The sequence below is a fragment of the Crocodylus siamensis genome, chromosome 6 (assembly GCF_052110815.1).
Source record: "Crocodylus siamensis isolate JL-2025a chromosome 6, ASM5211081v1, whole genome shotgun sequence".
Taxonomy (NCBI): domain Eukaryota; kingdom Metazoa; phylum Chordata; order Crocodylia; family Crocodylidae; genus Crocodylus; species Crocodylus siamensis.
The window spans coordinates 24295520-24322215 of NC_143400.1; the positions used below are offsets into that span (position 1 = coordinate 24295520).

The window sequence follows — 26696 nt, forward strand, 5'->3', positions numbered from 1 at the left end:
CACCAGGCAGTAGGAGGTTAATGCAGCTGGACTCCGCCCCAGGCTGGGCGCACCCCCCGCCCCAGCACCACCCGACTGGGAAGTCTCCAAATCAGTTTATTGGTTATTTTTCGCGGGTTTTATACATTCGTAAAAGAAGCCTAGGCCGGTTCTGTACAACAAGGTCACTAAGGTGGGGGGTCCCCGCTGCCCCCCAGATGAGGGGGGGATCTCCACGCCGGGCGGGAGAACCCGGGGGGGTGTCAATGGCTTCTCTGTTCCTAGGGGGGCAGGATGGGAGGGGGGTAAGGGAAGAAGTCACTTCAGGTCCCCCCCACTGGGGGGGGTGGCACAGCCCCCTGGACCCAGCACAGCACAGGCACTTGCAACAGCCCTGAAAGCCCCGGGGGGTAGGGGGGCCACAGCCCGGCCCCAGGGGCAGATTTTTGGTTTCCAGCAGGGAACCCCGAGATCAATAGTGGGGGGATATAAAAGGGGGTGGAGCCCAGCCCACAACCCCCCAGGCCTTGTGGACCTGAGAGGGGCACATGGCCCCCCCCTGCAGAAAAGGGGCTGGAGGAAGGAGGAGGAAATCTGCTTCTTGTGCTTCAAAAAAAGGCCTGGGGGGGGGCCCAGGCCCCCCCAAAACAAGGCAGCAAGTTCACTATAAACAAGGGGGGGGCAATCCCCATGCGAGGGGGGGGCTGAAAAATAGGAGATATCTATAGGTATTTATATATGTATAGGCATAGAGGTCCCCGATGTGCCCCCCCACCCCCCCAGCAACCCCCCCCAGTAATGGTGAGGGGGGTATAAAGGCTCCCCCCCAGCACAGGGGGGGCACAATAAGGCAGTGAGGAGGCGGTCTAGCAGTCCCGGTTCTCCAGGGAGAGCTGGGCCGTGGCAAGCTGCAGCTCGGGACCTGGCTCAGCCTTGGCCTTCTTGTCATCAGCGTTGGGTGCAGAGGCCTCGAGGCGCCGGTCCTCGCTCCAGCGCCGCTTGAAGCGTAGCTTGGGGGGTGCAGCGGCGGCAGGTGTGGAGGGGGGTGGTGGGGCTGGTGCCTCTGGGGCGGGCGGCGCCTTGAACACCTCTTCGTCATCCTCACTCAGGTCCGTCACCTCCACTGTCTCCTCCTCCGAGTCACCCTCAGACACTGGCTCCACCTTGATGCGTGGCGGTGGCTGCGCTGGTGCCGGGACAGGCTCGGAAGGAGCAGCAGAAGCCTTGCGGCGCCCAGGGGGTGGTGGCTGCAGCTTGAACTTGAAGGGGGCAGCGCTGGGAGGCTCATCTGGGGGCTTTTCAGGGCGCTGGGGCTGGGGCACCACCAAGCCAGGGTAGTGCAGGAAGGCGCGGGGGCTGAGGTGGTAGTTGTACACGCTCTGCGTGTGCGCCTGCAGGTAGCGCTTCATGTCCTCAGGGCTGAAGGAGAAGTGGGACCCACTGGGGAACATGGGGCTGAGGGTGGGCGAGGGTGTGAACGGCACGTGCCCAGGCGTCAGGGGCAGGGCAGGCGAGAGCTGTGGGGGCAGTAGGGTGCCTGGCCCAGCCAATGGCGACACAGGGAAGGGGCTGAGGGGCTCGGGAGCACGTGGGGGGGGGCGGGGGTACACACGGAACAGCCCCTCAGGCGCCAGCCGGGGGTGGGTAGGCAGTGGGGGACCCCCACGGAAGGGGTCGGGGCCAGGCGGGCGGCGTGGGTCCTCGCCCAGAGGCTCCTCCAGCTCCGAGGCAGCCGAGGCGGCATCACTGCAATCACTAACTGAGCCACGGGCCAGGCGCCGCGCCACGGCCGCAAAGACACCCGGTGAGCGCGGGGCTTCGGGACCTGGCGACAGCACTTCGCCTGGCGTGGCTGGTGGGAACCGGAAGTGCGAGGCGCCTGATGGCACCGGCGGCGCGCTCTGTGGCACAGGCCCACCTGCGGATACACAGCTGCAGTCAGCTAGGGCACAACCCCTCACTCCTGCCCCGCTGCCGCCTGCTCCCCGGCTCAGTGCCCTTCACTCCTGCCCCACAGCTCTAGTGCCCCCCAGTTCCGACCTGCTGCCCTAGTGCTCCTCAGTCCCAACCCAGCATCCCGTTCCCCTCCAGTGCACTTCCCACTTGCAGCCCTTTGCCCCCCTCACTCCTGACCTGCAACCCCCCTGCTCCCACCCCTCGTGCTCTGTCCAGCCCACCGACCCCCTGCACCCCTTTGGCCCCCCACTCACCGGCCATGCCCATGTCGATGAAGGGGTAGTTGACCAGCACCAGCTTGTTGAAGTTGAACTTGTAGGTGAAGCGTTTGCCCTTGGTCTTGTGCAGGATGCGCTTGTTGTAGTAGTACCTGGGAGAAGGCCAGGGGTCAGCACCGCAACCCCTCACAACCCCCAGGGACCTCAGCCAGCTCCGTGGGTTGGGGCACATGGGATGCCTGGGTTCTCCGAGACAGCTGTGGGGGCTGGGGGGCTACAGCACAGGGATCCCAGGGAGCCAGGACACCTGGGCTCTCCCCCCACTCACCGCAGCGCCCGGCTGAGCTTGTCGTAGTTCATCTGAGGCTTGCACTTGCGCACGCCCCACAGCCGTGCCACCTCGTCCGGGTCCTTGATGACGAACTCTCCGTAGTCACCCTGCCAGGCGATGACATCGTGGTACTCCTCCTTGCGCAGCAGCTCCAGGATGAAGTGCCACAGCTGGATCTGCCGCGAGCCCGGGCTCGACTCCGGCTTGTAGGCCCAGTCTGGGAAGGCGAAGCCTGGGGGGCAGTGGGGGTCAGGTGGAGGCTGCCAACCCTTTAAGGGCTGTTCCCGGAGAGGTCGAAGTCATCCCACAGGGGCAGACTTCTGCATGGGCACTGAGGGGTTAACCACCCCCAGACCCCTACAAGGTGTGCGCAAGTCACCCCTACCTGGGGGGCATCAGGAAACTGGTTTAACTGAGCCCAAGCCCAGGACCAAGCCACCCCCACCCACCCACAGAAGAGCTGGTGTCCCTCACTCCTGACCCCCAGCCCCCCCAGACTGAACTGGTGCCCCTCACTCCTAACCCACAGCTCCCCCAAAAAGAGCTGGTACCTCTTGTCCCTGCCCTACAGTCCCATTGGTGCCCCTCACTCCCAACTCGCAGTGCCCCCCTCCTGACCCACAGTGCCCACAGACCCAAGGCGCACCCCCCCATGGGTCCCCAACCCTGCTAGCGGTGGGGGCAGGCAGGGGGAGCAGGCGGGATGGTTGCCGGCTGAGGTCACTGCCTCCCAGACAAGGAGCCTTTTCTCTGCGCCAGGCGCCCGCCCAACCCCGGCCACATTCCTGTGGGGGGAGGTGGGGGGAGAGGGGCTGGGCCCAGCCTGCAGGCTGGGACCCCCCTACCAAAGCTCACAGACCCCTGGGATCCCCGTCGGAGTCCCCCCCACCCCATGGGCATGTCTCTGCAGCCACCCCAAGTTTTGGGGCACCCATCCCCCTCCCCCATCCCCAGGAAGCTACCATTTTCCAAAAGGCCAATCAGCCACCTAACTTTGCCTCTCCTGACCCATCTTCATGCCCCACCTTGGAGTCCCTTGGACCCCCCCCTTGGAGCCTGATGCCCCCTATGTCAGGAGGGTACAGTGGGGACAAGTGCCATCACCCCCAGGCAGCTCTGACCCCCCCCCTTTAACTCCATCAGTTCCAGAGCACCCCCAGACCAGCCCCAGGTGCTGGGAAGGTGGGGGGTGAGTGGGGGCTGTTTCCTATTTCCCGAACCCCCGGCGCTCACAGCCCATCAATAATTCAGGGCTGGTAATGGAGGCCGGGAGCGCGGCGGCCGCAGACGGAGCTGGCGGCATGAGCTCAGCCCCCTGGGGGGCTGCCCCCCCCTCCCTGGCCCAGCTCCAGTGGGCGGGGGGGTGGAAAAGAGACAGGGGGGGCCAAGACAGGGCCTGGCCTGCTAAAGCAGGGAGCAGGATCTGATCCAGGAGGTTGCGGAGGACACCAGGCTTTGACACAGAACGGGGGGGGGGGGCACAACAGGGCTGTGATTTGTGGGAGAGGGACGGGAGGGGGCATGAGACTCATGATCTGGGGGCCTGGGGTGCAACTAAGCTGGGATACAGGGGCTCTGAAAGCCGTGGGGGGAGGACAGTGCTGCTTCCTGCTGAACCCCCCCCAACAAGCAGTGCCTGGGTGCACATGCTGCCACCCCCCCCCCACCGCCACCGCGTACCAGTCTCCAAGCAACGGGGAACAGAGAGCGCAAGAGCGCACTAAAAATAACCTGCTGGGAAGGGAGGGGGGGCTGGGCCCCCACCCCAGGACATGGAAGTCTAGTACACCCCACTCCTGAAGAGACCTCCCTAGGTAATGGGTCACTTCCTGTCCCGAACACCCACCCAGGGACCCACTCTGCAGTCGTGGGAAGCCAAGGCCCACCCGGGGATGCCCACCCAGGAATGTCCCAGAGGTGGGTGCACATCCCAGCAGTGGGGACCCCCCAGGCAATCTTGGAGGGGCGGACTGGAGCTCAGAGCCCCCCCAGATCCAGCTGCAGCTCTCCCCCCCGCCCCAGCCTGGGGCCCACACACACACACAGGGGCCTGTTCTCACTACTGAGGAGGGGCCCAACACCGGCCTTGAATGGGCCACTGTTCCTGGCCTGGCGCTGCCAGACACGCGGGAACACCCCCCTACACCGCACAATTGAGGCCTCCCTGGTGCATGGGGGGGCACCCTCATGACCCACCCCTATTCAATCTCCCACCCTGAAGAGGGGATGGGGGTAGCCCCCCCGCCAGCTCCCAGCAGGCCCTGATGGGGGGGAGGGGGGTTACACACAGGGACAGCTCAGCCAGTGACTCACCCCCCCCACCTCCCACTCCTGTGTGCCAGGCGTGGGGAGCACACACACACACACACAAGCACATGGGAGAGAAAGGGGGGGACAGGAGCCAGCCCCTCACCCCCTCACACACACACACGTGTGCACATGTACTCACGCATGCACACAATGCACTGCCTGTTCCTGGCCAGGCTCCTTCCAAGTTTCCTTCCCAACGTCTCTACTCTGCACCAGCCCCCCCACCCCGTCTGGGCACCCCCTCCCAGCCTGGCGCCCCCCCCCCAGCTCCCCGGCTGGGGGGAAAGTTTGGGGGGGAGGGAGTGGGAAAGGGGCCCGTGTCTCTTTAATGCCCCCTCCAGCCCCCCCCAAACCGCACGGGCCTGTGACTAATCCCTGGAGCCAGCAGCTAAAAGGCCTGGGATTGAATTCCAGCCTGGGGGGGACGGTATTACATCATCCCCCCCTTGTGTGTGAGCAGGCAAGTGCGCGCGCACACGCGCATACACCCCCCCCTTAAAGACACAGGTGATTGCCCCCACCCCGGGAAACCACAACTGGGGGGTGGGGGAGCAGTGTGGGTGTGGGCTCCCCTTGCACATGCGTGCACACACACAGGCCCCCAGCTCTTAAAAGACATGGGGTACAGGGCCCCCCCACACTCTTAAAAGACAAGAGGTGTTGGGGGTGGGGTTGAGACACTCCAGGGAAAGAGTGTGGGGGGGATAAGTGTATGTGTGCGTGCATGCATGTGGCCCTCCTAGACACTCACACATGCTCTTAAAGACAAAAGCTGGGGGGGGTTGAGACTCCCCAGGGAAACTGTGGGGGGGAACTGCACACTTGTGCCTGTGTGTACGTAGGTATCCATACACACTCTTAAAGACAAGAGCGGGGGGGGCTCGGACATCCTAGGAAAAGTGTAGGGGGCCACACGCGTGTGTGAGCGTGCACACATGCATGCACACACACACACACACACACACGTGTGGCCCCCCCCTAGAAACACACACAAGCTCTTAAAAGAAGCAAGAGTTGTAAAAGGAAAGCCAAGACATACTAGAGAAAATGTGGGGGCTCACAGAGGTGTGTGTGTGTGTTAGCATGTGGGCCCCAGGACACACAGACACAATAGAGGGGGGTTGAGACACTCCAAGGAAAGCGTGGGCGGGGGGGGGCACACAACTGTGTGTGTGTGTGTGTGTGTGTGTGTGTGTGTGTGTGTGTGTGTAGGCATGTGCCTTCAGTGCCCCCCCCCCACACACACACACAGAGACAGGAGCTGGGGGAAGGACACCCCAGGAAAAGTAAAGCTGGGGGCACAAAAGTGTATCCATGCCCCTCATGCACACTTAGAAACAGAAGCTGGAGGGGAGGATGAGACCCCCTAGGGAAACTGCAGGGGAGGGCACTGAAGAGTGTGCGAGTGTGTGGCCCCATGCACGTGCACACCCCCCTTCCCCCAAGTCTTAAAAGACTGCATATGAAAAACAGTGACACACACACACACACCCAGCTTCTCACACCGCCACTTAAACACACAGAAGTTGGGGGTGGAGAACACCCAGGGAAATGGGGGGCACAAGTGAGTGGGGGGCACACACCCCCTCTTAAAGAGACAGGAGTTGATGGGGGGGCCGAGACCCCCAGGGACAGTGCGGGGGAGGTGGGGGGCATTAAAGAGTGTGCATGCCCCGGATGCCTGAGTCCCCTTTGTATGTGTGCACCCACGCCCCCCCTCCCGGCGGGCCGTGGCCCCCCCCTGCCATTTTCTTGCCCCGTCCCGGAGTTGGGAAAAAAGTTTGTTGGGGGGGGCTGTGCGGGGGGGGGCGGGACACTCCCAAGCGCCCGGATCCCGCATACAATCGCTGGCGCCGGGGGGGGGTGCACCCCCCCAGCACACAATGGTTCCCCACTCCAGCCCCCCCCCGCGTGTCACGTGGCCCCGTGGTGGGGGTACGGAGTCCCCCCCTTAAAGGCGCCGCGTGGGTCGAGAACAAAAAGTTGCTCTTGGACCCTCAAGTGCCCCCCCGCGAACCCCCCCCAAAGGAAGAGAGGGAGAGAGAAGCTCCCCCCGGCAACGTGGCAGCCCCCTCGGCAAGGACTTGGAGGGAAGCAACAAGTCTTCCCCCCCCGCCCAAAAAAAACTTCCGCCCCCACGTGCCCCCCGGCAGTCCGCACCTGCGTCCGCAGGGGTCTTCATAGCTCCTGCGCTGCCGCCGCCGCGGGCTCAGCCCCCCCCCCCACCCCCCCGCCCCGCGCTCATATGCACCGGGCCGCCCACGCCCCCCCGCTCACGTCACCGCCGCGTCGCCATGGACACTGGGCCCGCCCCCCACGGCCCCGCCCCGGCCCCGCCCCGCCCCGGCCCCGCCCGCGCTGTGGGGGGAGGGCGGCTTAAAGGGCCCGCGCGGGGAGCGGGGGCAGCCGACAGGGGGCGCTGCGCTGGGGGGGTGGGTCGGGAGTGAGGGGCCCTGGGCGGGGTAGGGAGTAGAGAGGGATGCAGGTCGGGGTGGGGGGCACCAGGGGCATCAGGTCGGGAGCGAGAGGCTCCTGCAGGGGCACCATGCAGGCGCCCGGGGGCAGGCAGGTGCAGACAGGCCGCAGGAATGTGGCAGGTCTAGGCTGGGATGGTGCAGGGGCCTGTGGAGAGGGGGCAGGGAGCAGGTCCGGGTTCCCGCCCTCAGCCAGGCCCAGGATCGTGGCCAGTGGGGTGGGCTCCAGGAAGCATGCACAGCCATGCCTGCGAAGCCACGACTGTGCGAGGCCTGTGTCACCACCATGAGGCCTTCCAGGCCTGGGGGGGCTCACGGGGCCAGGGCACAGACATGTGCAACATGCCAAGTGTGAGGGGGCAGGCAACATGCATGAGCATTTCATGACCGCACCCTGGTGCCATGTCCCCATGCATGTGATTGTGTTGTACCAAAATGCCTGTGTCGTCATGTGTGGAGCTGCCATGGCCTATGTGCAAGGGCACCCGCATGCTCAGAATGGTTGTGCCAACACACAAATGCAAGCACACAGACACAGCCCTGTGTTCGGAGATTTGCAGAGGGACATCCTAGGTGCCTGGGTTCTGTGTGTGCAAGCACACAAGCACATCCCTAACACTCACGTGCGAGCATCCTGCATGCCTGGCTCACGTCTTCATGCATGTCCTGGATTCCTGGGTTCTATATGGACATGTGCCCTGGGTACCTGAGTTCTGCACGTGTGGGTGTATGCTGGTGTGCCCCAGATACCTGAGTCCTATGAAATGCTCTTGTGTGCATCTGTGCCCAGATACCTCGGTTCTGTGCATGTCATAGACACATGGGTTGCACGTGTGCATGTGTCTGTCTGTCCCGGCGACCTGGGTTCTGTGCATGTGTGTGTGCACACCTGGGTCTTCACATGTATTTGCCTGTTCTGGGCACTATGTGCATGTTGCCAGACCCAGGTCGGTCTCTCCATCCACTGCACGTGCTGCGAGCATGTGTCATGCCTGCGATCCCGTGCCTCTTTGCACATCCCTGGGACAGTGTCCAGGCCCTGTGTGTGCCCCAGGGGGCACAGCACAGTACACATCTCCCCCGTGTGCACGCACCCGGTCTCCAGGCTTGGGTACATATGCATGTACACAGTACGGCACCCCACACATCTTCAGACCTGTATCTCCTGCACATGCATGCACGCATGTGGGGCTGAGCCCCTCTCCACCATGCTGCGCATCGTGCCCTAGGGACCCCCCCACACACACACTCTGGGCCCTGGGGTAGTAATTAGGTGTTTGTTTATGATGCCTCATTTAGCCACAAACTGCTAATGCTTCTCACATGCGTGTGTGCATATGTGCACCCATCTGATGCAAGAGCAGGCCGGGCAGAGCAAGGAGTGCCGGGGGCTTGGATGTCTGGGTTCTCTCCAGGTTTGGGAGTGAGGGGGAGGGGGGCTAGGACCCAGATGCATGGGTCCCTGATCCAGGTGCAGTCCTGGCACTGCATGCCCACATGGCCCTTTGCACCCGCGCCTGCCCTTGCATGCCCGTGGCTCTCACCTGGTGGCCTCCAGGCCATCCCAACATGCCAGCTCCCTGGGGACAAGTCCCGACTGAACATCCTACCTGGGGGGAGAAGGGGGGTGAGTGAAGGGGTGACATCACCCCCCCACTGGGGTGCTCCCCCCTTCCCTGTGCCTGGGGTGAGGTGGGGGCAGGGCTGGTGCCGCCAGTTCTGGGCCCTGCTATAAATAGGAGCCTTATAAATAATGCAGCGTGATCTGCTATAATTATCGGCGGGAAGTTTGTGGCGGGTAGGATGCATTAGCGACCCCCACCCCCTGGGCCCCAGGCCCTGGGGGCCCTGGACTCAGCAGGGCACCACTGTGGGGAAGCTTGCCGCACTGGGGGCAAAGCCACAGGGAAGCTGCAGGGTCCTGGTTCCACACAGGGAAACTGAGGTGGTGGTGGGGGGGGGGGCTGCAGACTAGAGCCACAATGTCTGGGCCCCACTCTCATTCCTCTCCCAGAGCTGGAGAGAACCCGGGTGACCGGCTCCCCCCCGACAGCCCAAGCATCTCAGCTCCCAAACCACCTGCTCTCACCCTCCAGGCCCTAGAGAACCCAGGCATCTGGGCTCCCAGCACCCCCTGCTCTCATTCTCCCAGGAAGCAGAGAGGACCCAGGTGTCTTCACCCCACTTCCCTGCCAGGCAGGAGAGAACCAGGTGTCCAGGGCCCCCCTACAGCCACTTGGAGGTGGGAGGGGAGGCCCGGACCTGACCAAAATTAGCCACCAGTGCTAAAATCAGCTGCAAAATCTCCGCAGGTCCCACCCGGGCACTGCCTTCTTGCACCAGCCAATCCCTGGTCACAGGGCAGGGCAGGCTCGGGGGCAGGAAGGCACCCAGGGCCTGGGCCTGGCGAGGGGCAGGCCAGAGTCAGGTCCTCACAGCAGGCAGCAGGCTGCCCACTTGCCTGGGCTCCAGGCACTGCTGCAGGCAAACTCCCGGCATGGGTGGGGGTGGTCCCCAGGTACAGGACACAGCGCAGGCCACAGCTGACATAAGTTCACAGCATGGGTAACGTCGCAGCATTGAGGTCACCACAGGGCACTGCTGGGGGAGCTCACAGCATGGGGGCAGGGGGCGGGGCCAAGGCAGAGGTGGGGCCAGGGCAGGGGGCGTGCTGCGGGGCTCCAGCGTGTCCCCCCTCCCCCCACCCCGTTCCGGTCCCGCCCTGATTGGCCGACTGCTCCAGCCAATGGGCGCGCGGAGCGGTGACCTCATCCCTCGGTCGCCCCGGGGCCCCATTGGCCGCGGCGGGCCACGCCCAGGGCCCCCACGTGGGGCGCGCGCCGGGGGGGCGGGCCCGGGCGCTGATTGGCCGTGGCGGCTCCGCTGTTGCTGAGGGGAAGCGCGAGGGGCCGCGCGGGCCGACGCGGGACCGGCCGCGGCTGCCGGGGGGGGTGAGCTCATACATATGCTAATAACATGTAAATCGCATGCCAATGAGGGCGCCGCGGGGGCGAGCGGCTTCTACTTAGAGTTTCAGCCCCGGCCGTGGGGGGGGGGAAATACAAATCCCGTGAGGCTTTGCGCGCGGGGCGTGCCGGGAGCCCCCTTGACCAGACTTCAGTTCCCGGCAGGTCCCGCGCGGGTCGCGCGCTTCCGCCTCGGGCAGCGCCAGGTAAACAAGGCCGGGTCCCGCTGGGCCCCGCCTCCACTGCGCCACAATTGGCTACTGTAAGCCTGGCCCCGCCCCGGCGCCGGGCTCCCCACGAGTTCACTGGCTACTGTAAGCGCCTGTCGGGGCTGGGAGAACCGGCCCCGCTCAGCGTCCGTCCCCTCCCCGGCGCCCATTGGCCTGCGTGGCTGTCAGTTGCGGGAGGCGGGGCTTGCACGGCCAGGCCCGGCTTCTATTGGGCAGCACCGCCGCCCGTTAGGCGGTTGTGGGCGCCCATTGGCCAGTGAGTCCAGCTGGTCCGGATTCATTCACCATTTTGTCTGCTGGAGTAAAAGGGGCTCGGGGCGGCCGAGCGGGGCTGGGCCGCACCATCCCGCGGGCAGGGGGGGCTGGGCCGCACCATCCCCTGTGCCGGGGGGGCAGGTAACGGCGGGGCGCCCCCACGCCGGGTCGTGCCACAGCTCGGGGGTCGGCCTTACCATTTCGCCCGGAAAGGTTGGGGGGGAAATCCTGTCACCCCCCACAAGAGTGGGAGCTACCATCACCCCCACAGTGGGTATGCTGGGAGGTGCCACTGCTCCCAGGGCGGGGGGAAACAGAGAGGTCTTGTCTCCCAAAGTTGGCGGGCCAGGAGAGTCCACTCTGCCAGATATGGGGTGAGAGGTGGGCGGTAGCAACCACCCCAGAGTGGGGTTGGGTGGGGGTACGCAGGTGCCAAGTGAAGTGTTTGGTGTGGAGCAGGCCTTGGGCCCTACCAGGAGTGCATGCAGTGGGGAGGTGATGCCTGGAAGGGGAGTGTATTATGGGATGGGGGCATTGCTGTGTCCCAGGGTGTTGATGGGGTGGGGGTCAGTCCTTGGGGACTGTGGATGGCTTGGCTGTGGGTGGCCGGTCCTTGGCTGTGGATGGCTTTGGGGATGGAGAACAAGGGCTGGGGCTGGGCTGGGGGGGCCTTGAGCGGATGGCGGCTACAGGCTGGGAGTGAGGGGCACTGGCGGGATGGAGGGGGTGCCCGGAAATCTAATCCCTGCTCCCCACAGGTCCCCAGTCTCTGCCTGGCCTGGTGAGAGGAAGATGAAACCCGCGGCAAGGAAGACTGCCAGCTCCTCACCTGCATCCAGCACAGGCAGTGGTGGCCGCTCTCCCCCTTCCACCCGCGCTAAGGCCCAGCGGCGCCGCCCGGCTGAGGGGGGCCCAAGGCTGAAGGAGGAAGAGGAGGGCGAGGGCAGTGAGGACACTCCCGACCAGCCACCCATCTTCCCCGGAGCCCACTGCACCATGGAACCTGCCCTGCCTACAGAGGCCCCCGAGGCAGAGGGGGCACCAGGGCCCGATGGGGAGCCCTCCCCCAACCGCAAGACGGCTGCATTCAAGGCCCGCACACCACGGCGCAAGTTGGTGGGGCCTGGCGAGGACTGGAGTGGCAGCGAGGGCTCAGCTGCCCCCCCAGAGGACGAGCCCGGGGGCCAGTGCCCCTCGTCCAGCACGGACACGGCCAGTGAGCACTCAGCCGACGAGGAGGCCAAGGTGGGGCCAGTGGCCCAGCCCTGGGGCCCAGCACCCACACCTGCACCCTATGATCTGCACCAGCTACGCTCCCAGCGGGTGCTGGCCCGGCGCGATGGGCTCTTCCAGCCTGCTGTGGTCAAGCAGATCCGGCGTGGGCAGGACCTGGGTGTGCAGTTTGGCGGTGACCGGGCTGTTACCTACTACGAGGGGGCACTGAGTGCCGGGGCCCCAGATGTGGTCCTGGACGCCACACCCCCACCAGGTGCAGTGGTCGTGGGCACACCTGTGTGTGCTTGTGTGGACCCAGGTGAGACAGCGTATCGCGAGGGCACTGTGGTGGAGGTGAGCGTCAAGCCAGCCTCCTACAAGGTGCGGTTCGGGTCATCGCCTGGCCCCGGCCCTGGCCCACGCCGCGACTCAGCCTGGGTCCCACGCTCTGGTCTCCGCCTGCTGCACCCACCCTGGGCCTGTGCTGAGCCTGAAAAGCCAGCGGGCGAGGAGGAAGACGAGGCGCCCGGCCCCGAGGCCAAGCAGCCTGAGGACGCCGAGGTCTCCAAGATCAGCGCAGGTGCAGGTGAGCCACCAGCCCCTGTCCTGCGCCCGCTCTCGCCCCCCAAGTCACCAGGGCTGCCCCGCCTGCCTGAGGCGCCGTCGCCACCCAGTGGTACTGAGGCAGGTGGCAGCCGCAGCAGCAGCGGGCTGTCTGGGGAGAAGGGTGCCGCACCAGGGCCACCAGGGCCAGGCCCAGGGCGCCGCACACCACTGACAGCAGCGCAGCAGAAATACAAAAAGGGCGACGTGGTGTGCACGCCCAACGGCATCCGCAAGAAGTTCAATGGGAAGCAGTGGCGGCGTCTGTGCTCACGTGAGGGCTGCATGAAGGAGTCACAGCGACGTGGATACTGTTCGCGCCACCTCTCCATGCGCACGAAGGAGCTGGAGGGGCTGGAGGGTGGTGGGCGTGGCAGTGGCGTGCGTGAGGGCAGCGCTGAGTTCGACTGGGATGAGACGTCGCGGGACAGTGAGGCCAGCAGTGCACGGGGCGACTCACGGCCTCGCCTGGCGCCCACTGACCTGTCGCGCTTCGAGCTGGACGAGTGTGAGGCAGCCGTTATGCTGGTGTCACTGGGCAGCTCACGCTCAGGCACCCCCTCCTTCTCACCCGGCTCCAACCAGTCACCCTTCTCGCCTGCGCCCTCACCCTCGCCCTCACCGCTCTTTGGCCTGCGCCCCGCCAGCTTCAGCCCTATCACAGCCTCACCTGTCATCCAGCGTGCAGCTGCCCGCAGCCGCCACGTCAGCGCTAGCACGCCCAAGGGTGCTGTGCTAAGCCCCGAGCTGCTTCCACCTGGTGCCCGCGAGCGCCACCCCTCAGGCCTACTGCCCTCCTTCCAGACCAGCCTCACCTTCACCGTGCCCGTCAGCCCCGGCAAGCGCCGGCCTGAGCCCCCGGTGCCTGGGGCCGAGCCTCACAAGCCAGAGGGTGTGGGGGGCCCTGAGGAGTCCAGCACCGGTGGATTCCGTGTTGTATCGCCGGCTGCGCCAGGCGCCTTTGGGCGCTCCCGCCAGGCCTCGCCACTGCTGCTGCAGACGGAGCCACATCCTGCTGTGCGGCGGGTGCCAGCTGTGCAGCGAGACTCGCCTGTCATCGTGCGCAACCCTGATGTGCCACTACCAGCCGCCTTTGCCGAGAAGCTGCCCGAGCGCCCCGGCAGCCCCCGCCGTGGCCCTCCTGGCCCTCATGATGCGCCCAAGGCCCCATTGCAGGCGCCTGTGCCCATCAACGCTGGGCGGGGGCTGCCAGCCTGCCCACCCAGTGGGGCCCCCCCTGCACCCGAGCCACCCGTGCCCGTCTTCGGCGTCTCCTCACCCTTCCAGCCCGTTGCCTTCCACCCCTCGCCTGCTGCCCTGCTGCCCGTCATCGTGCCAGGCGACTACGTCGGCCCCCCGGCCCCCCGCAAGGACATCATCATGGGCCGCCCTGGTACCGGTAAGTACCTGCTGCACAGGGGGGGAGGAGGGGAGGCCACTCAGAATGTAGCTGAGCACTAAATGGGGACCCTGTGATACCCATCCTGACACCCATCCCAGAGCCAGCTGTACCATACTTGTGGTAGCATGGTTGTTGCCTGGGTGTGGCTGTCCGTGGCCATGGCTCTGTGTGTTGGTGTTCAGGGAGGAGGCCCCAGCCATCTGGGAGTTGGGGGCTCTGGTGGCTGCAGGCCCCAGGCGGGCATGTGCTCAGGTCACGTGGCTGCGTGAGACGTGGCGTGTGCTGGGGGATCACTTCCTGTGCACTTCTGTGTACAGCTGCACCTGAGACCATGTACACATATGTGCAGGCAGTGATACATGCACCGAGGCGCTTGTGTAACACGTGGGCATCTCCATGTTCCCACACTTCCTGCTGGGCTCCCGCCTCTGCGTGCCAACCCTCACTCCCACCCTGTCGCCTGCGCGAGCTTGACACCAGAGCGGCTGTGCAACACTGCTTGCACACTCACTGCCCCTTGCTCTGCTGCTCTTGCACGTGTGTGGGTCCTGGTGCTTGCACAGTCTTGCACACTTGCTCTGTGTGAGCCAGATGGCTCCAGGGATTGATTCCCTTCCTCCTTTACACAACCTGCAGGCTTGCATGCTCAGGCTTTGCTTTGCACGCTTGTGCAGGTGGCATCTAGGGGGCTTTTGCCTGTGACCCATGCTGTGTGTACACTGGTGTTCCACACAGCTTTTGCATGATTGGCGCACAGCTGGGCTGTTGTAGAAGCCAACCCAGGGTTCGCCAGGCGTCTGCCCCAGGATCCTCCTCTCCCTGCAGCCTAGGGGATGCTGCCTGCTGTTGCTCGGCAACCCATCACCACGACGACCGTCTCCCTGACTCCCCACAATCCCGGCCCCTACGCTATTTATACTGGCACGCGTGCAAGCCCACATGCATACCCAGCTCCTCACACATGTGTGGGGGCACCCTCTCCCACACTTGCATAGATGGCAACGTGCTTGCCTGCGGCTCCTTTTTGCACTCGCATGTGGCTGTATGTGACTTTCCAGTGGGGGAGAGGCTGTGTGTGGGCACTTGTGCACAGGTGCAGTAGTGTGTCAGCCACATTGCACACCTCCAGGCATGTCCTGGCATGCCTCCGGCTCCTTGCAATGCATGTGCAAGGTGCAGCGCACCTCCTGGAGGCCCTCGAGGGCTGGGCTGTGCTTGCAGTTTCATGCTGCAGGCATGTGCGTGCTGTTTTTGGGAGGCGGGTGCACCCCACCAGGCCACGGGTGGCAGGTGAGTCAGGCTGTGGAGCCTGGTGTGTGCAGGGGTGGGGATGAGTCACAGAGCCACATGAAGGCAGTCCCTCCCCTCCCCCGCATGGGATTATCTCAGGAATGCGTCTGCACTGCAAGCTCATAATCCCCAGGCGGGCCAGGCTGAGCTGGCGTGGGGCGGGGCACACGCGTGCGAGGGAGTACGGGTGTGTGCGCAGGCCAGCCCGACATGCACCTGCACAGCAGAGTGCTGCCATGTCCATGTGATGCTGTGTGTGAACACACACATGTGCATAAGCACCCCAGTGCCTGCCTGTGTGCCTCAGCACCTGCCCTTGTAGTGTGCTGCGTGTGCGTGAGTGCAAAAACACATGTGTGGATGCTCCTGTATGTGCCTCATGCATGTGTGCATGGTAGGGTGCAAGTGTGCAGGTGCAGCACTCATTGGTGTGGTCACGGTGTATGTGCATTGCCCCGTGCTGAGGTCACACGTGGGTGCGCTGTGGCGTATTGATGCCATCACACGTTTATGGAACGTGTCTGTGTCACCACATGCCAGGTGCAACGTGTTTAGGTGCAGAAACTGGACAGGCATGGCCCGAGCATGTTGGCCGAGGTGGGCACTGGGCTTGGGACCAGGTCCACACATCATAAGCATGTTAGGATGTTATCTACAGATGTTGGCTGAGCACATTTGCACATGAGTAAATGTGTGAGCCATGTAGGAAGCGTGTTGGCTGAGCGTGATGCAGGTAGCATGGCAGTAGCTGAGTGTGTGAAGGTTAGCATGTTGACCAAGCATGATGGTGAGCATGTCGGTGGCACATTGGCCAGGCACGTGCAGTCTGGTGACCTTCTTGGCATGTCGGCTCTGCGTGGCAGTGGTGTTGGCCAAGTGTATTGGTAGCAGGTCAGTCAGGTGTGGCAGTGAGTGTGCGTGACCCCAAGCTGACCCTGGTGGTGTGTCGGTGCGTGGGCCCCGTTAGCATGCAGCGGGTGTGTCCATGGGCCCAGCATGCCCCTCTCTGCAAGCTGAGCCCCCTCACCCCGGGCGTGGCCCTGCACCCCCCCACCCAGTGATGCGGAGCCAGGGGAGGGGGGAATCCAGCCTAGCCAATCAGCTGTCTGCAACCCCCCCACACTCTGCTTCCCCCTCTCTGCTCCCTGCCGCCAGCCAATCAGGGCCCGACCCTCCCCTCCCCTCTGCCCTGGCAGCCAATGGGAAGGCAGCGTGTGTGACCGGGCTTCATTTGCATGTGAATGACCTGGAGGCTGTGGCAGCCAATGGGGCGGCAGGGCCTAATTGGGCATGCGTGAGGCGGGGCGGGGGTGGGGTTGGGGGGTTGGGGGGGCTGCCCTTGTTCGGGAGGAGGCAGCGGCCCCGGATGGTGCGGGGTTACCCCGGCGACGACACCCCCGGGGACCCCCGGCAACCCCGTGGCCCCTGGGACCCCCACGCACGTGCGCTCGCACACACGCTCGCCCGCCCCGCCACATGGGGGCGCCCCCTCCCGGGGCAGGGCCCCGCTGACAGGCGGGGGGGGGGGCAGCACCGTCGCCGTGACAACCAGCCCCCGCCATGTTCTCAGCGGAGCGAGGGCCCCCAGCCGCCTTGCCCCCCCTGGCGCCCCGCCGCGGCCTCGGCATGTTCGGTCAGTGCAGGGCGTGTGGGGGGGCCGGGGCCCAGACGCCTGGGTTCTCTGGGGGGGGGTGAGGGGTGATAAAGGGGGGCCTGGGTTCTTTGGAAGGGACTGGGTCTGGGAGGTGAGAGCTGGGGGCCCAGATGCCTGGGGTCTGCAGCTTGGGCAGTGGGGTGGGGGGTGAAAACAAAGTCTGTCTATCTGCAGGATGCCTGGGGTTCCCTTCCTGCTTGGGGAGGGCAGTGGGATTTGGGGGGTGACTGGGGGGGGCCAAGACACCTGGGTTCTCTGGGAGGATGTCGGGGGTGAGAGTGGGGGGGCCAGGAGCCGGGACGCTCTGCAGGTCGTGTAGGGCAGTGAGGCCTGGGGGGAAGGGGCTGGGCGAGTCCTCCTATGCCCCGGCTGCCTCAGTTTCCCCTGTGGGTCCCAGATGGCTGGGGTGGGCAGAGCTACTCCCCCAAATCCCAGCCAGTGGCAGGGGCGTGGCAGCCCCCCCCCACACACACTGGAGAGCGGAGAGGGGTCCTGCTGCAGTGCCCTCCCTCTGCGGTCTCGGCCGGAGGAGAGGAAGCCGTGGAGCCGGCGCTTCCCGGCAGTGACCGCCAGGCACTTAGAGCCGGAGGAGTCGCAGCGGCTGCCTCCTCTCCCACCCCTTCCGGAGCAGGGAGGGAGCCCAGGCATCCGGGCCCCAGAGCCCCCTGATCTAACAACCCCCCCCACCCCACCAGCAAGGACAGAACCCAGGCATCTTGGCTCCAGAGCCCCCCCTGCTCCAGCCCACCCCTCTGCAGTAGGGAGAGGCCTGTGGTGGTGTCAGTGGCATGCGACAGGCATGTTTTCCCTGGGGCAGGGCTTGTGCATGGGGCTGTAATGGTGCATCACACCATGGCATGTGTACATGTACAGGCAAGGCAAGCACTGGGTCATGGTCAGTTGCTGCTGTGTGTGTGCAGACACGTGTGCAGCATGGACTGTGCCCGGCATCGCGCCTCTCTGTGCCCTGCGCGTGCGTGTGGCAGGTCACTACTTTGCACATGCGCACGTGAGCATGAGGGGTAGGTTGTGAGTTGCCTCAGCCTGGCTGTACATGTCCTTGGCATGCACGTGCTTTGCACAAGTGTCTGCATTGTCATCTTGCACACAGGCAGGGGGCACGGGCTGTGTGTGCTGCCTTGCACGGGCAGGCGTATTCTGCTCTGTGTGCACAGAGTGATGCTGGCCAGGATCCAGGCCATTGTTAAAGTGTGGGGTGTGTGTGTGTGTGTGTGCGCGCGTGTGCGCATGCGCACCATTGTTTCTGCCTTCCCCCCGCCCCCGGAAGTCCTCCTTGCCCTGATAGGGACAGGCAGGAAGCAGGCAGGGCCTGTAGCAGGCAGGTCCCATGCCGGGGTGGTACTCTGCCCCCACCGCCAGCCTGCATCCATGGGCTTCACGTGCCCTTCCCATGAAACCCAGGCGTCCAGGCTCCCCCTGCCAGAGAACCCCGGCATTCAGGCGCTGTGTGTCCTCACCCGATGCCTGCCCTTGGCTCCTCAGTGTGGACCAATGTGGAGCCGCGCTCTGTGGCTGTGTTCCCGTGGCACTCACTTGTGCCCTTCCTGGCGCCGAGCCAGCCCGACTGCTCTGTGCAGCCCACCGAGGGACAGCAGCCTGTTGGCCACCCCACCATCACCGCCCACAGCAAAGGTGAGAGGCCCCGGGGCCCCCCAAAATAGCAGCCACGTACCCATGGTGTTGGGGGTGGCGAGGAGCCAGGGGCACAGAGAGGCCCTTTTGGGATTGGTGGGGTGCACAGAAATGCCTTTCCTGGGTTTTGGTGGAACCCACAGAAATGGGGGAGGGGAGCGGGGCTGGTGCTTCCCGCCACCTACCAGCATGGCATATCCCCACCCAGAGCCCCCGGAGTCGGCGGCCGTGGCCCCTGACCTCTCGGGTGCGCTGGGGGCAGAGCCAGGGCGGCTGGGGGCATCATGCTCGGACGACCCTGCCCCCACTGCCCCCCAGGCCCCTGCGGGCGCTGCCCCCCCACATGAGGATGAGGCCCCGGGGCCCCTGCGCCTGGACAGCGAGACAGAGAGTGACCATGATGACGCGTGAGTGCAGGGCCAGGGTCTCAGGGAGGAGGAGGGTGTATTTGGGACGTGCTCACGCCCTGCCCCCACCAGGTTCCTGTCTACCGTGTCCCCTGAGATGCAGCTGCCACTGGCGCCAGGGAAGCGTCGGACGCAGTCACTGAGTGCCCTGCCCAAGGACCGTGACTCAGACAAGGATGGGCGCAGCCCCAACAAGGTGAGCAACCCCCCCAGGGCCCCCTGCAGTAGACCACCCTGGAGCAACAAGCCCCCCACCTCCAGTGGGCCGCTCCTAGGGAAACACCTGCCCCACCTGCATGGAACACTCCAAGACCTCATGTAACCTCCTCCCAAGTTTCCCCCAGTGGAAGTCCATCAGAAGGTTTGAGGGCATGCTGCCCCCACATCCCACATGGCATGTTCCATATTCCCCTCCAGAACTAGGAGATTCCATGGCAGAGGCAGGCAATTATTTTGGGCACAAGGCCGCTTACTGAGTTTCGGCAAGCCATTGAGGGCCACATGACAGGCAGCCAGGGCAGATAAATATTAATTTTTTAAGGGCCCCACGGGCTGGATAGAATGCCCTGGTGGGCTGCATTTGGCCCGTGAGCCGCATTTTGCCCATCCGTGTTCCATGGGCTGTTCCCCTTTCTCCCCTACGTGGCACATTCCATAGGAATTAGCACACCCCTCCCTTTCACCCCGACCTGGTATATTCCAAGTGGGTCTGTGCACCCCACGCCTTGTTCACAAGTGGTATGACCCATGCAGGTGTATCTACCCACATGGCACGTACCACAAGGACCCCCATCCTCTCTGCATGGCATGTACCATGAGGATCATGGGGGTCTCCAGCCCCTCTGCATGGCATGTACCAGGAGTTCGCTGGGGTCCCCTTGCCCTCCACACAGCCCATTCCATGAGGCCCCCAAGGGTCCCCAGCCACAGGGGAAGGAGTGGGGCATGGCTCATTTGCATACTGATGTTGTCCCTGTGCATGGCAGCGGGAGAAGGACCACATCCGGCGGCCCATGAATGCCTTCATGATCTTCAGCAAGCGACACCGGGCGCTGGTGCACCAACGGCACCCCAACCAGGACAACCGCACCGTCAGTAAGATCCTGGGCGAGTGGTGGTACGCGCTGGGCCCCAAGGAGAAACAGAAATACCACGACCTTGCCTTCCAGGTGCCGCAGGGTGGGGATGGTGTGGTGTGGGGGCAGGGCTGGGGGGGGCACCCTGGCCTGACCCTACTCCCCTGGTGCCGTGCCACCATGTAGGTCAAAGAGGCACACTTCAAGGCACACCCCGACTGGAAGTGGTGCAACAAGGATCGCAAGAAGTCGAGCTCAGAGGCCAAGGCGCCAGGGCCAGGTCCTGGGGGGGGCCTTAAGGAGCCGCGGGAGCGTAGCATGTCGGAGACGGCAGCTGCTGCAGGTGAGCCCTCCCCACCCCAGGGTGCCCCCTACCTGCCCATGCCCGCTCATCCTCTGCTCTGCGCTCCACAGCCTCAGCAGAGCTGCCGGACACCAAGGCGGGGGCAGGAGGTGGGGCTGCACTGCCCCTGGCGCCAGCAGGGGGTGCCAGCGTGCAGCACCCGCGGCCCCGTGCTTTCTCGCACAGCGGGGTGCATGGCCTAGACGCGGGGCCCCGCGATGCCCAGGCACTGCAGGACCTCACCCAGGTACCAGGGCGGGCTCCAGGGGCGGGTCGTGGTATGGCCACCCCTGCTCACGCCGCCCCATCCCTGCTGCAGATGTGCACAGGGCAGGCGCCCTATGGTGCAGTGGCCACCAAGGGACCCTTCGGGGGGTTTGCAGCCCCCCCGGGTGAGGCGGCGCGGCCCCCGCTGCTGCCCCCACCAGCCCGTGGCCCCTGTGCCCCCCGCCCAGCCAGCGAAGAGATGACCAGCGATGAGGAGCGCATGGTGATCTGTGAAGAGGAGGGCGATGATGATGTCATCGGTGAGGGACCCCCCAACCTCTGCGCCCCCCTGAGCTGCCCCCTCAGGGACGTCACTCACCCCACCCCACCCCTTGTTCCTCACAGCAGATGATGGGTTCAGCCTGGCCGACATTGACCTCAAATGCAAGGAGCGGGTGACGGACAGCGAGAGTGATGCATCCTCGGGCGACGAGCCCGATGCCAAGGTGGGGCCATGCCACGCTGAGTCGGGGGTGGGGGGCATGCTGGCGGGGTGGTGCCTGGCACGGCACTGACCCCCATCTCCCCCGCAGGGCTTTGCCCGGAAGCTCTTCTCACCTGTCATCCGGTCGCCATCGCTGCCGGGCACCTTCGCCCCCTGCCGGCCCCCTCCCTCCCTGGAGCCTGAGACGCCCGACCCCCAGACCCTTGCCAAAACCTTTGGTGCCCCTGCAGCCCCTGCCACTGCCCCACCACCTACTTCCTCACCTGCCACAGCAACCTTTCCTAGCCCCTTCAAGGCTCAGGAGGGGCGGGTGGGTGCCCGGCCCCTCGCACTGCCCCCAGCCAAGCGTCCCGAGGCCCGCTTTGAGCCAGCATCTGCCCCCCCGTACCGTCGACGTAGTGCAGGGGGCCCTGAGGCGGCCCCCCCCTCGGTGCTGGCGCCGGGCGCCGGGGGGGTGTTGCAGGCGCTGGTGCTGCCTGAGGGGGGAGCACGCTATGGGGGGAGTGCCCGGGCAGCCTCTACTGTGGTGACCAACGTGGTGCGGCCTGTGAGCAGCACCCCGGTGCCCATCGCCAGCAAGCCGCCCTGCAGCCCTGAGCCCCCCAATCCCTCACTGGCCCTGCTGGGCCCAGGACCCCCCAAAGCAGAGGCGGCAGTGCTGGGGCGTGCAGGGCTGCTCGGCACTGACAAAAAGCCCCCAGGGTCCATGGGTAAGGCCTCTCCAGCTGCTGGCACTGTGGTCACCAGCCTGCTGGTGGGCGCACCCGGTTATGGGCAGCCTGGGGGGGCGGGAGCAGGCCCAACTGGGGGCGCCCCGGTGGCTGTGCTGCCCAGCGCAGCCCTGGCGCAGCCACCTGCCGTGCAGTTCATCACGCAGGGCCCAGCAGGTGCGGGGGGGCCCAACGGGGCTGTGCCACTGGGCATCCTGCAGCCACCGAGCAAGGCGGGCAGCATCACTCAAGTGCAGTACATCCTGCCCACACTGCCGCAGCCCCTGCAGGTGGCTGGGCCAGGCAAGGGGCCGGGGGCTGGGCCGGGCGCTCCCAGCATCCACTTCGCCCTGCCGCCTGCCAACGGCAAGGTCCTGGCCGCGCCTGCTGGTGCTCCCCCAGGGCTGCCCCTGCTGCAACCCACGCCTGGTGTGCCCAGCAGCACCGTTACTGTTGTCTCCACTGCCCCCAAAGGTAAGGGGCCCCAATCCAGGGGTGGGGATTCGGTGGTGGGAGGTGTGACGCTCACTCCCCATGAGCTGTCGCTGTCTCCACAGCTCAGGCGGCATCACCGGTGCAAGCACCAGGCACAGGGGCCGCAGCCCACCTGGTGCAGGGCAAGGTGCTAGTGCCCATGGCGGCCCCCCAGGTGACAGTGCGGCCCAGCAGCACTGCCGGCCCCCTGTCCCAGGTGGCCCCACCCTTCCCTGTGCAGAATGGTGCCCAGCCCACCAGCAAGGTCAGTGCACCAGCCCCAGTGCGTGCGTGTGTGTGTGTGTGTGTGTGTGTGTTCCAGATGCCTTGGTGCTACACATGCACGTGTGCCCTGGATGCCTGGATTCTGGGTGCACGTGTGTGCAAATTCTGGATGTCTACATTCTGTGTGTGCAAGATACCGCAGTCGTGTGTGTATGTTCTGGGTGCCTGGGTCTTGCGTGTATGTGTGCGTATATGTGGGTGTGTGCATGCATGCATATATGTACCATATGCATTTGTGTCAGACATCGGATTCTGTGTGCAGGTTCCCAGTGCCTGGGTTCTGTATGTGTGCAAGAGGTCTTGGTCGTGTGTGTGTGTGTGTGTGTGTGTGTGTGCGCGCGCGCAATATTTGTGTTCTGCGTGTGTGTGCCTGGGGCTGTATCCCAGATGCTCATGTTCCCCATGTGACATGTCTGCTTGTCCTGGACACCTGGGTTCCACATGCCTGTGCCTCACATCCTTCTCTCACCCCTGCAGATCATCCAGCTGACGCCGGTGCCTGTGGTACAGCCGCCATCCGCAGTGCCCAGCAGTGCCGCACTGGTGCCCCCGCTCAGCCCTGCGGCAGTGGTGGGGGCACCCAGCCAGCCTCAGAAGGTCTTGCTGCCCTCCTCCACCCGGTAGGGCTGCCGAGCCTGGGAGGGCGGTCGGTCTAGGAATATTGGGCTCGACCCCTGACCTCCCTGTCTCCCCCCACCTCCCCCCACAGGATCACCTACGTGCAGTCAGCACCCGCACACCCCCTGCCCCTGGTTAGCTCGGCCCCACCAGCCCAGCCCAGCCCTGCGCCCGCCCCCGCCTACGTGCAGGCACCTGTGGGGGCCACCCCCATGGCGCTGGGCTTTACTGCCATCGGGCCTAACGGCCAGGCCATCGTCCAGCCCCTATTGTCCGGTAAGGCCTGGGCAAGGGGTGGGGGGGTGGTGCGGGGCAAGCAGCAGCGTCTAACTGCGCATCTCTCCCGCAGGCCAGAGCTCCCTGCTGGCGCCAGGGCAGGTGGGGGCACCGGCGCTGCCCGGCCCATCATTGCCTCCAGCCTGCAGTGGGCAGGTGATCACGGCCATCTACCCTGGCCCCGCACCACCGCCTGCACCTGGGCTGGTCTACAGTGTGGCCAGCTCCACGCCCGCTGTCCCCACCGCCATCCTGCCCAAGGGGGTGGGCAGCATGGCTGCTGGGCAGGGCCCCATCGCCCCCGGGCACGCTGGTATGTGGGGGAGAGGTGGGGCTATGCAAAGGAGGGATGTAGAATGGGGTGGGGCATGCAAATGACAGTGGGGCTTTAAGGGGCATGGCTAGGCAAATATAAGGCACAACAGTGCTGTTGGCAGCCCCGCCCACCTTATTTGCATAGCACTATTTAGACAGAGCCAAAAGCCTGTGGCAGGCATTCAGACTAGTAGGTCCAGAGTGGGTGGAGCCAGGGAGCATAGACAGGGCTGACTGCACCTCCTCCCACAGGGCCTCTGGGCTTCCCACCTGCACCTGCACCAGCCCGGCCCCCGCGGCCCCTGCCGAAGCCCCCCCAGAAGGTGAAGGCCACCATCGCCAGCATCCCTGTGGGCTCCTATGAGTCGGCCCCCTCGCCCGGCACCACCCGCACCCACCCAGGGACGCCGCAGCCGCCTGAGCCTGGGGGCACACCCCGACACCACCATGACCCCTCGCCGCCCACCCCCTCGCCGCCCCCCCGGGGTGCTGAGGCTGGCCCTGGCCCTGAGCCAGAGCGCGAGGTCTGGGATGGAGGCGCCCCTCCGCCCTCCTCCTCCTCACCTGTGCCCCCCCAGCACCCACTGCCCGAGACGCTGGCCGCTGAGGGCTGGAGCCAGCGAGACTCTGCACCGGGACCCTGCGAGGACAGGCTGGCGCCAGCAGCCCTCCAACCTGCCAAAGGCCCTGAGATGGTGAGTGCTCCCCCACCCCACCCCAATTTCCCCCCTTCTGACCCATGCCAGTTGACCCCTGCCCCCCACTCCCCTGCAGGCTGCCAAGTTCCCTGCATCCTCCGACTGGCGCATCCCAGCGCCCGAGAGCCGCCCCGACGCTCCGGCTCCTCCTTCCGGCCCCTCAGCTTCAGCCTCCTCAGCCACCGCCAGCCCTGGCTCTGGCGAGGGGCCCCGAGGCACTGTGCCGGCCCCCGCGCCACCCCCCACCGAGGGCCCGGAGCGTAAGGAGGGCGGCACCAAGAAGGCCAAGGTGCGGCCGCCCCCCCTGAAAAAAAACCTTCGACTCAGTGGACAAGTGAGTGATCTTGGGGTGGGGGGGTCTTGTCACGGGACCGAGGTGTCCGGGAGGTCCTCCCTGTGACCCCTCCCTCGCCCCCCCGCACTGCCGCCCCCCAGCAGGGTCCTGTCAGAGGTGGACTTTGAGGAGCGGTTCGCGGAGCTGCCTGAGTTCAAGCCTGAGGAGGTGCTGCCCTCACCCACATTGCAGTCGCTCGCCACCTCACCCCGCGCTATCCTGGGCAGCTACCGCAAGAAGCGCAAGAATTCCACCGGTCAGTGGGGGCAGGGCGGGTGGAGTGGGGGCACTCTGGGGGGGCCAGCGAGCACCTCTGACCCCCCTCCCCACTGCCCCCCAGACCTGGACTCATCCACCGAGGACCCCATCTCGCCCAAGCGGAAGATGCGGCGTCGCTCAAGCTGCAGTTCAGAGCCCAACACACCCAAGAGCGCCAAGTGCGAGGGGGACATCTTCACGTTCGAGAAGACGGGTGAGGTGGGGCCGGGCTGGGTGTGGGAGGTGTGGGGGTGCAGGGCGGGGCTGATGCATGCCGGTGCTGTGCAGGCTCAGAGGCAGATGACGTGCTGGGTGAGCTGGAGTATGAGAAGGTGCCATACTCGTCGCTGCGCCGCACCCTGGACCAGCGCCGCGCCCTCGTCATGCAGCTCTTCCAGGATCATGGCTTCTTCCCCTCAGGTCTGCGCCTGGGGTGGTAGTGTGGGGGGCTTTCCCCAGGGTGCAGCGCAGGGGCTCCTCAGGCCCTTCTGGCCCAGCTTCCTCTTCTTCCCCACTTCCTGTCCCAAATGGCTAGGCAGCATGGCAGGAACTTCCTGGCTTGCCTGCCCCAGAGCCAGCTGCACCTCAGGGTGTGATACCTGCCCCAATGCTCACCCTAGAGCCTGCTGCATGCCAGGGTGTGATACCAGCCCTGATGCCCACCCCAGCTGCATCCCAAGCCTGTGACACCCAGTCAGCATGTCGGCACCTGCCAGGGGGATCCTTATGGGCCGAGCCCCAACATGCCACGCAGTCCTGTTGACATGTCTTGTCCCTCCGTAGCTCAGGCCACAGCCGCCTTCCAGGCCCGCTATGCTGACATCTTCCCCACCAAAGTGTGCCTGCAGCTGAAGATCCGTGAGGTACGCCAGAAGATCATGCAGGCAGCCACGCCAGCTGAGCAGGCCCCCTCCACGCCTGAGCCGGGTGGCCCCGTGGCCCCGGCAGGCAGCAGCGCTGGTGGCCCTGAGGGCCAGCCCTCGGAGCCAGCCGTGGGCCAGGACTCAGGCTCTGGGGCAGAGGGGCCAAGCGGGGCTGCCTGGGACAGCACGCAGCCCTCGCCACCAGGAGGCGCTGGCAGCAGCAGCAGATGAAGAACCCCACCTGTGTCTGCTGGTCATAAACCACTGTGGGAGCTTCAAGCCTGTGTTGCCCGCCTCCGCCCCCGCCTGCCATGGGCTTGTGGGGCACTGCTGCATCGACCATTCCAGGACGCAGGCCCTGCCCCTGTCGCCGTGGGGAGGGCGGGGCTGGGCGCGAGGGCCACGGACACCTGTAAAGTGACCGACTCTTTTCATAACGTTAAATATTTTGAGACCCGACGTGCTCGTTGCCTCTGTGTCACCCATCCCTGCCACGGGAGGGGGCAGGGCTCAGCTGTCTTGACCAGTCGGCACTTATGCTCCGGCTGCAGGATTGGCTCAACTTTTGTGGCCGCTCTGATTGGCTGTGGCTGTACCCCATGGGTGGAGGGCTCCAGCGTGGCCCGCGTGGGGTGCTGCAGGCAGCCCCTTTTGGGGGGTGCCCCCCTACCACCAGCACATGTGGATCATGGGGGGTCTCCACTCCCTGCCTCGCTATTAAAGCTCTTGAACAAGCCACCAGGCCCTGCGTGTGTATCTGCCCCTGCTGTGGCCCCCTGCCCCCAGGGACT

At 65.4% G+C, this 26696-nt stretch overlaps 2 protein-coding genes across 2 annotated transcripts; one reads left to right on the plus strand and one right to left on the minus strand.

Annotated features, from left to right (window-relative positions):
• Positions 1–80: 80 nt before the first annotated feature.
• On the minus strand, positions 81–7034 carry ERF (ETS2 repressor factor). Its single transcript, XM_090050713.1, has 4 exons — positions 6955–7034; positions 2482–2716; positions 2190–2305; positions 81–1897 (listed from the first exon to the last, which is right to left on the minus strand). The coding sequence occupies exons 1-4, from the start codon at positions 6974–6976 to the stop codon at positions 846–848; spliced, it is 1425 nt and encodes a 474-aa protein (XP_089906839.1). The 5' UTR covers positions 6977–7034; the 3' UTR covers positions 81–845.
• A 3928-nt stretch (positions 7035–10962) lies between these two features.
• On the plus strand, positions 10963–26640 carry CIC (capicua transcriptional repressor). The gene is given in 22 exon segments (XM_090051929.1): positions 10963–11093; positions 11478–13936; positions 18387–18536; positions 18745–18943; positions 19016–19139; positions 19930–20112; positions 20206–20362; positions 20434–20609; positions 20682–20889; positions 20975–21075; positions 21163–22258; positions 22342–22523; positions 23021–23163; positions 23253–23437; positions 23511–23750; positions 24005–24447; positions 24527–24757; positions 24759–24784; positions 24886–25040; positions 25125–25256; positions 25331–25462; positions 25826–26640. Coding segments are annotated over 22 exon segments (7131 nt in total). The 5' UTR covers positions 10963–10995; the 3' UTR covers positions 26137–26640.
• The last annotated feature ends 56 nt before the right edge of the window (positions 26641–26696 follow it).

What these genes read in the sequence shown, in the direction of transcription:
- ERF (XM_090050713.1), bottom strand. Translation starts at nt 6,976, where the DNA reads ATGAAGACCCCTGCGGACGCAG. An exon ending in GAAGACCCCTGCGGACGCAG is followed by an intron (nt 2,717 to 6,954) that starts GTGCGGACTGCC and finishes ACTGCCCCCCAG; the next exon opens with GCTTCGCCTTCCCAGACTGG. An exon ending in AAGCTCAGCCGGGCGCTGCG is followed by an intron (nt 2,306 to 2,481) that starts GTGAGTGGGGGG and finishes GCCTTCTCCCAG; the next exon opens with GTACTACTACAACAAGCGCA.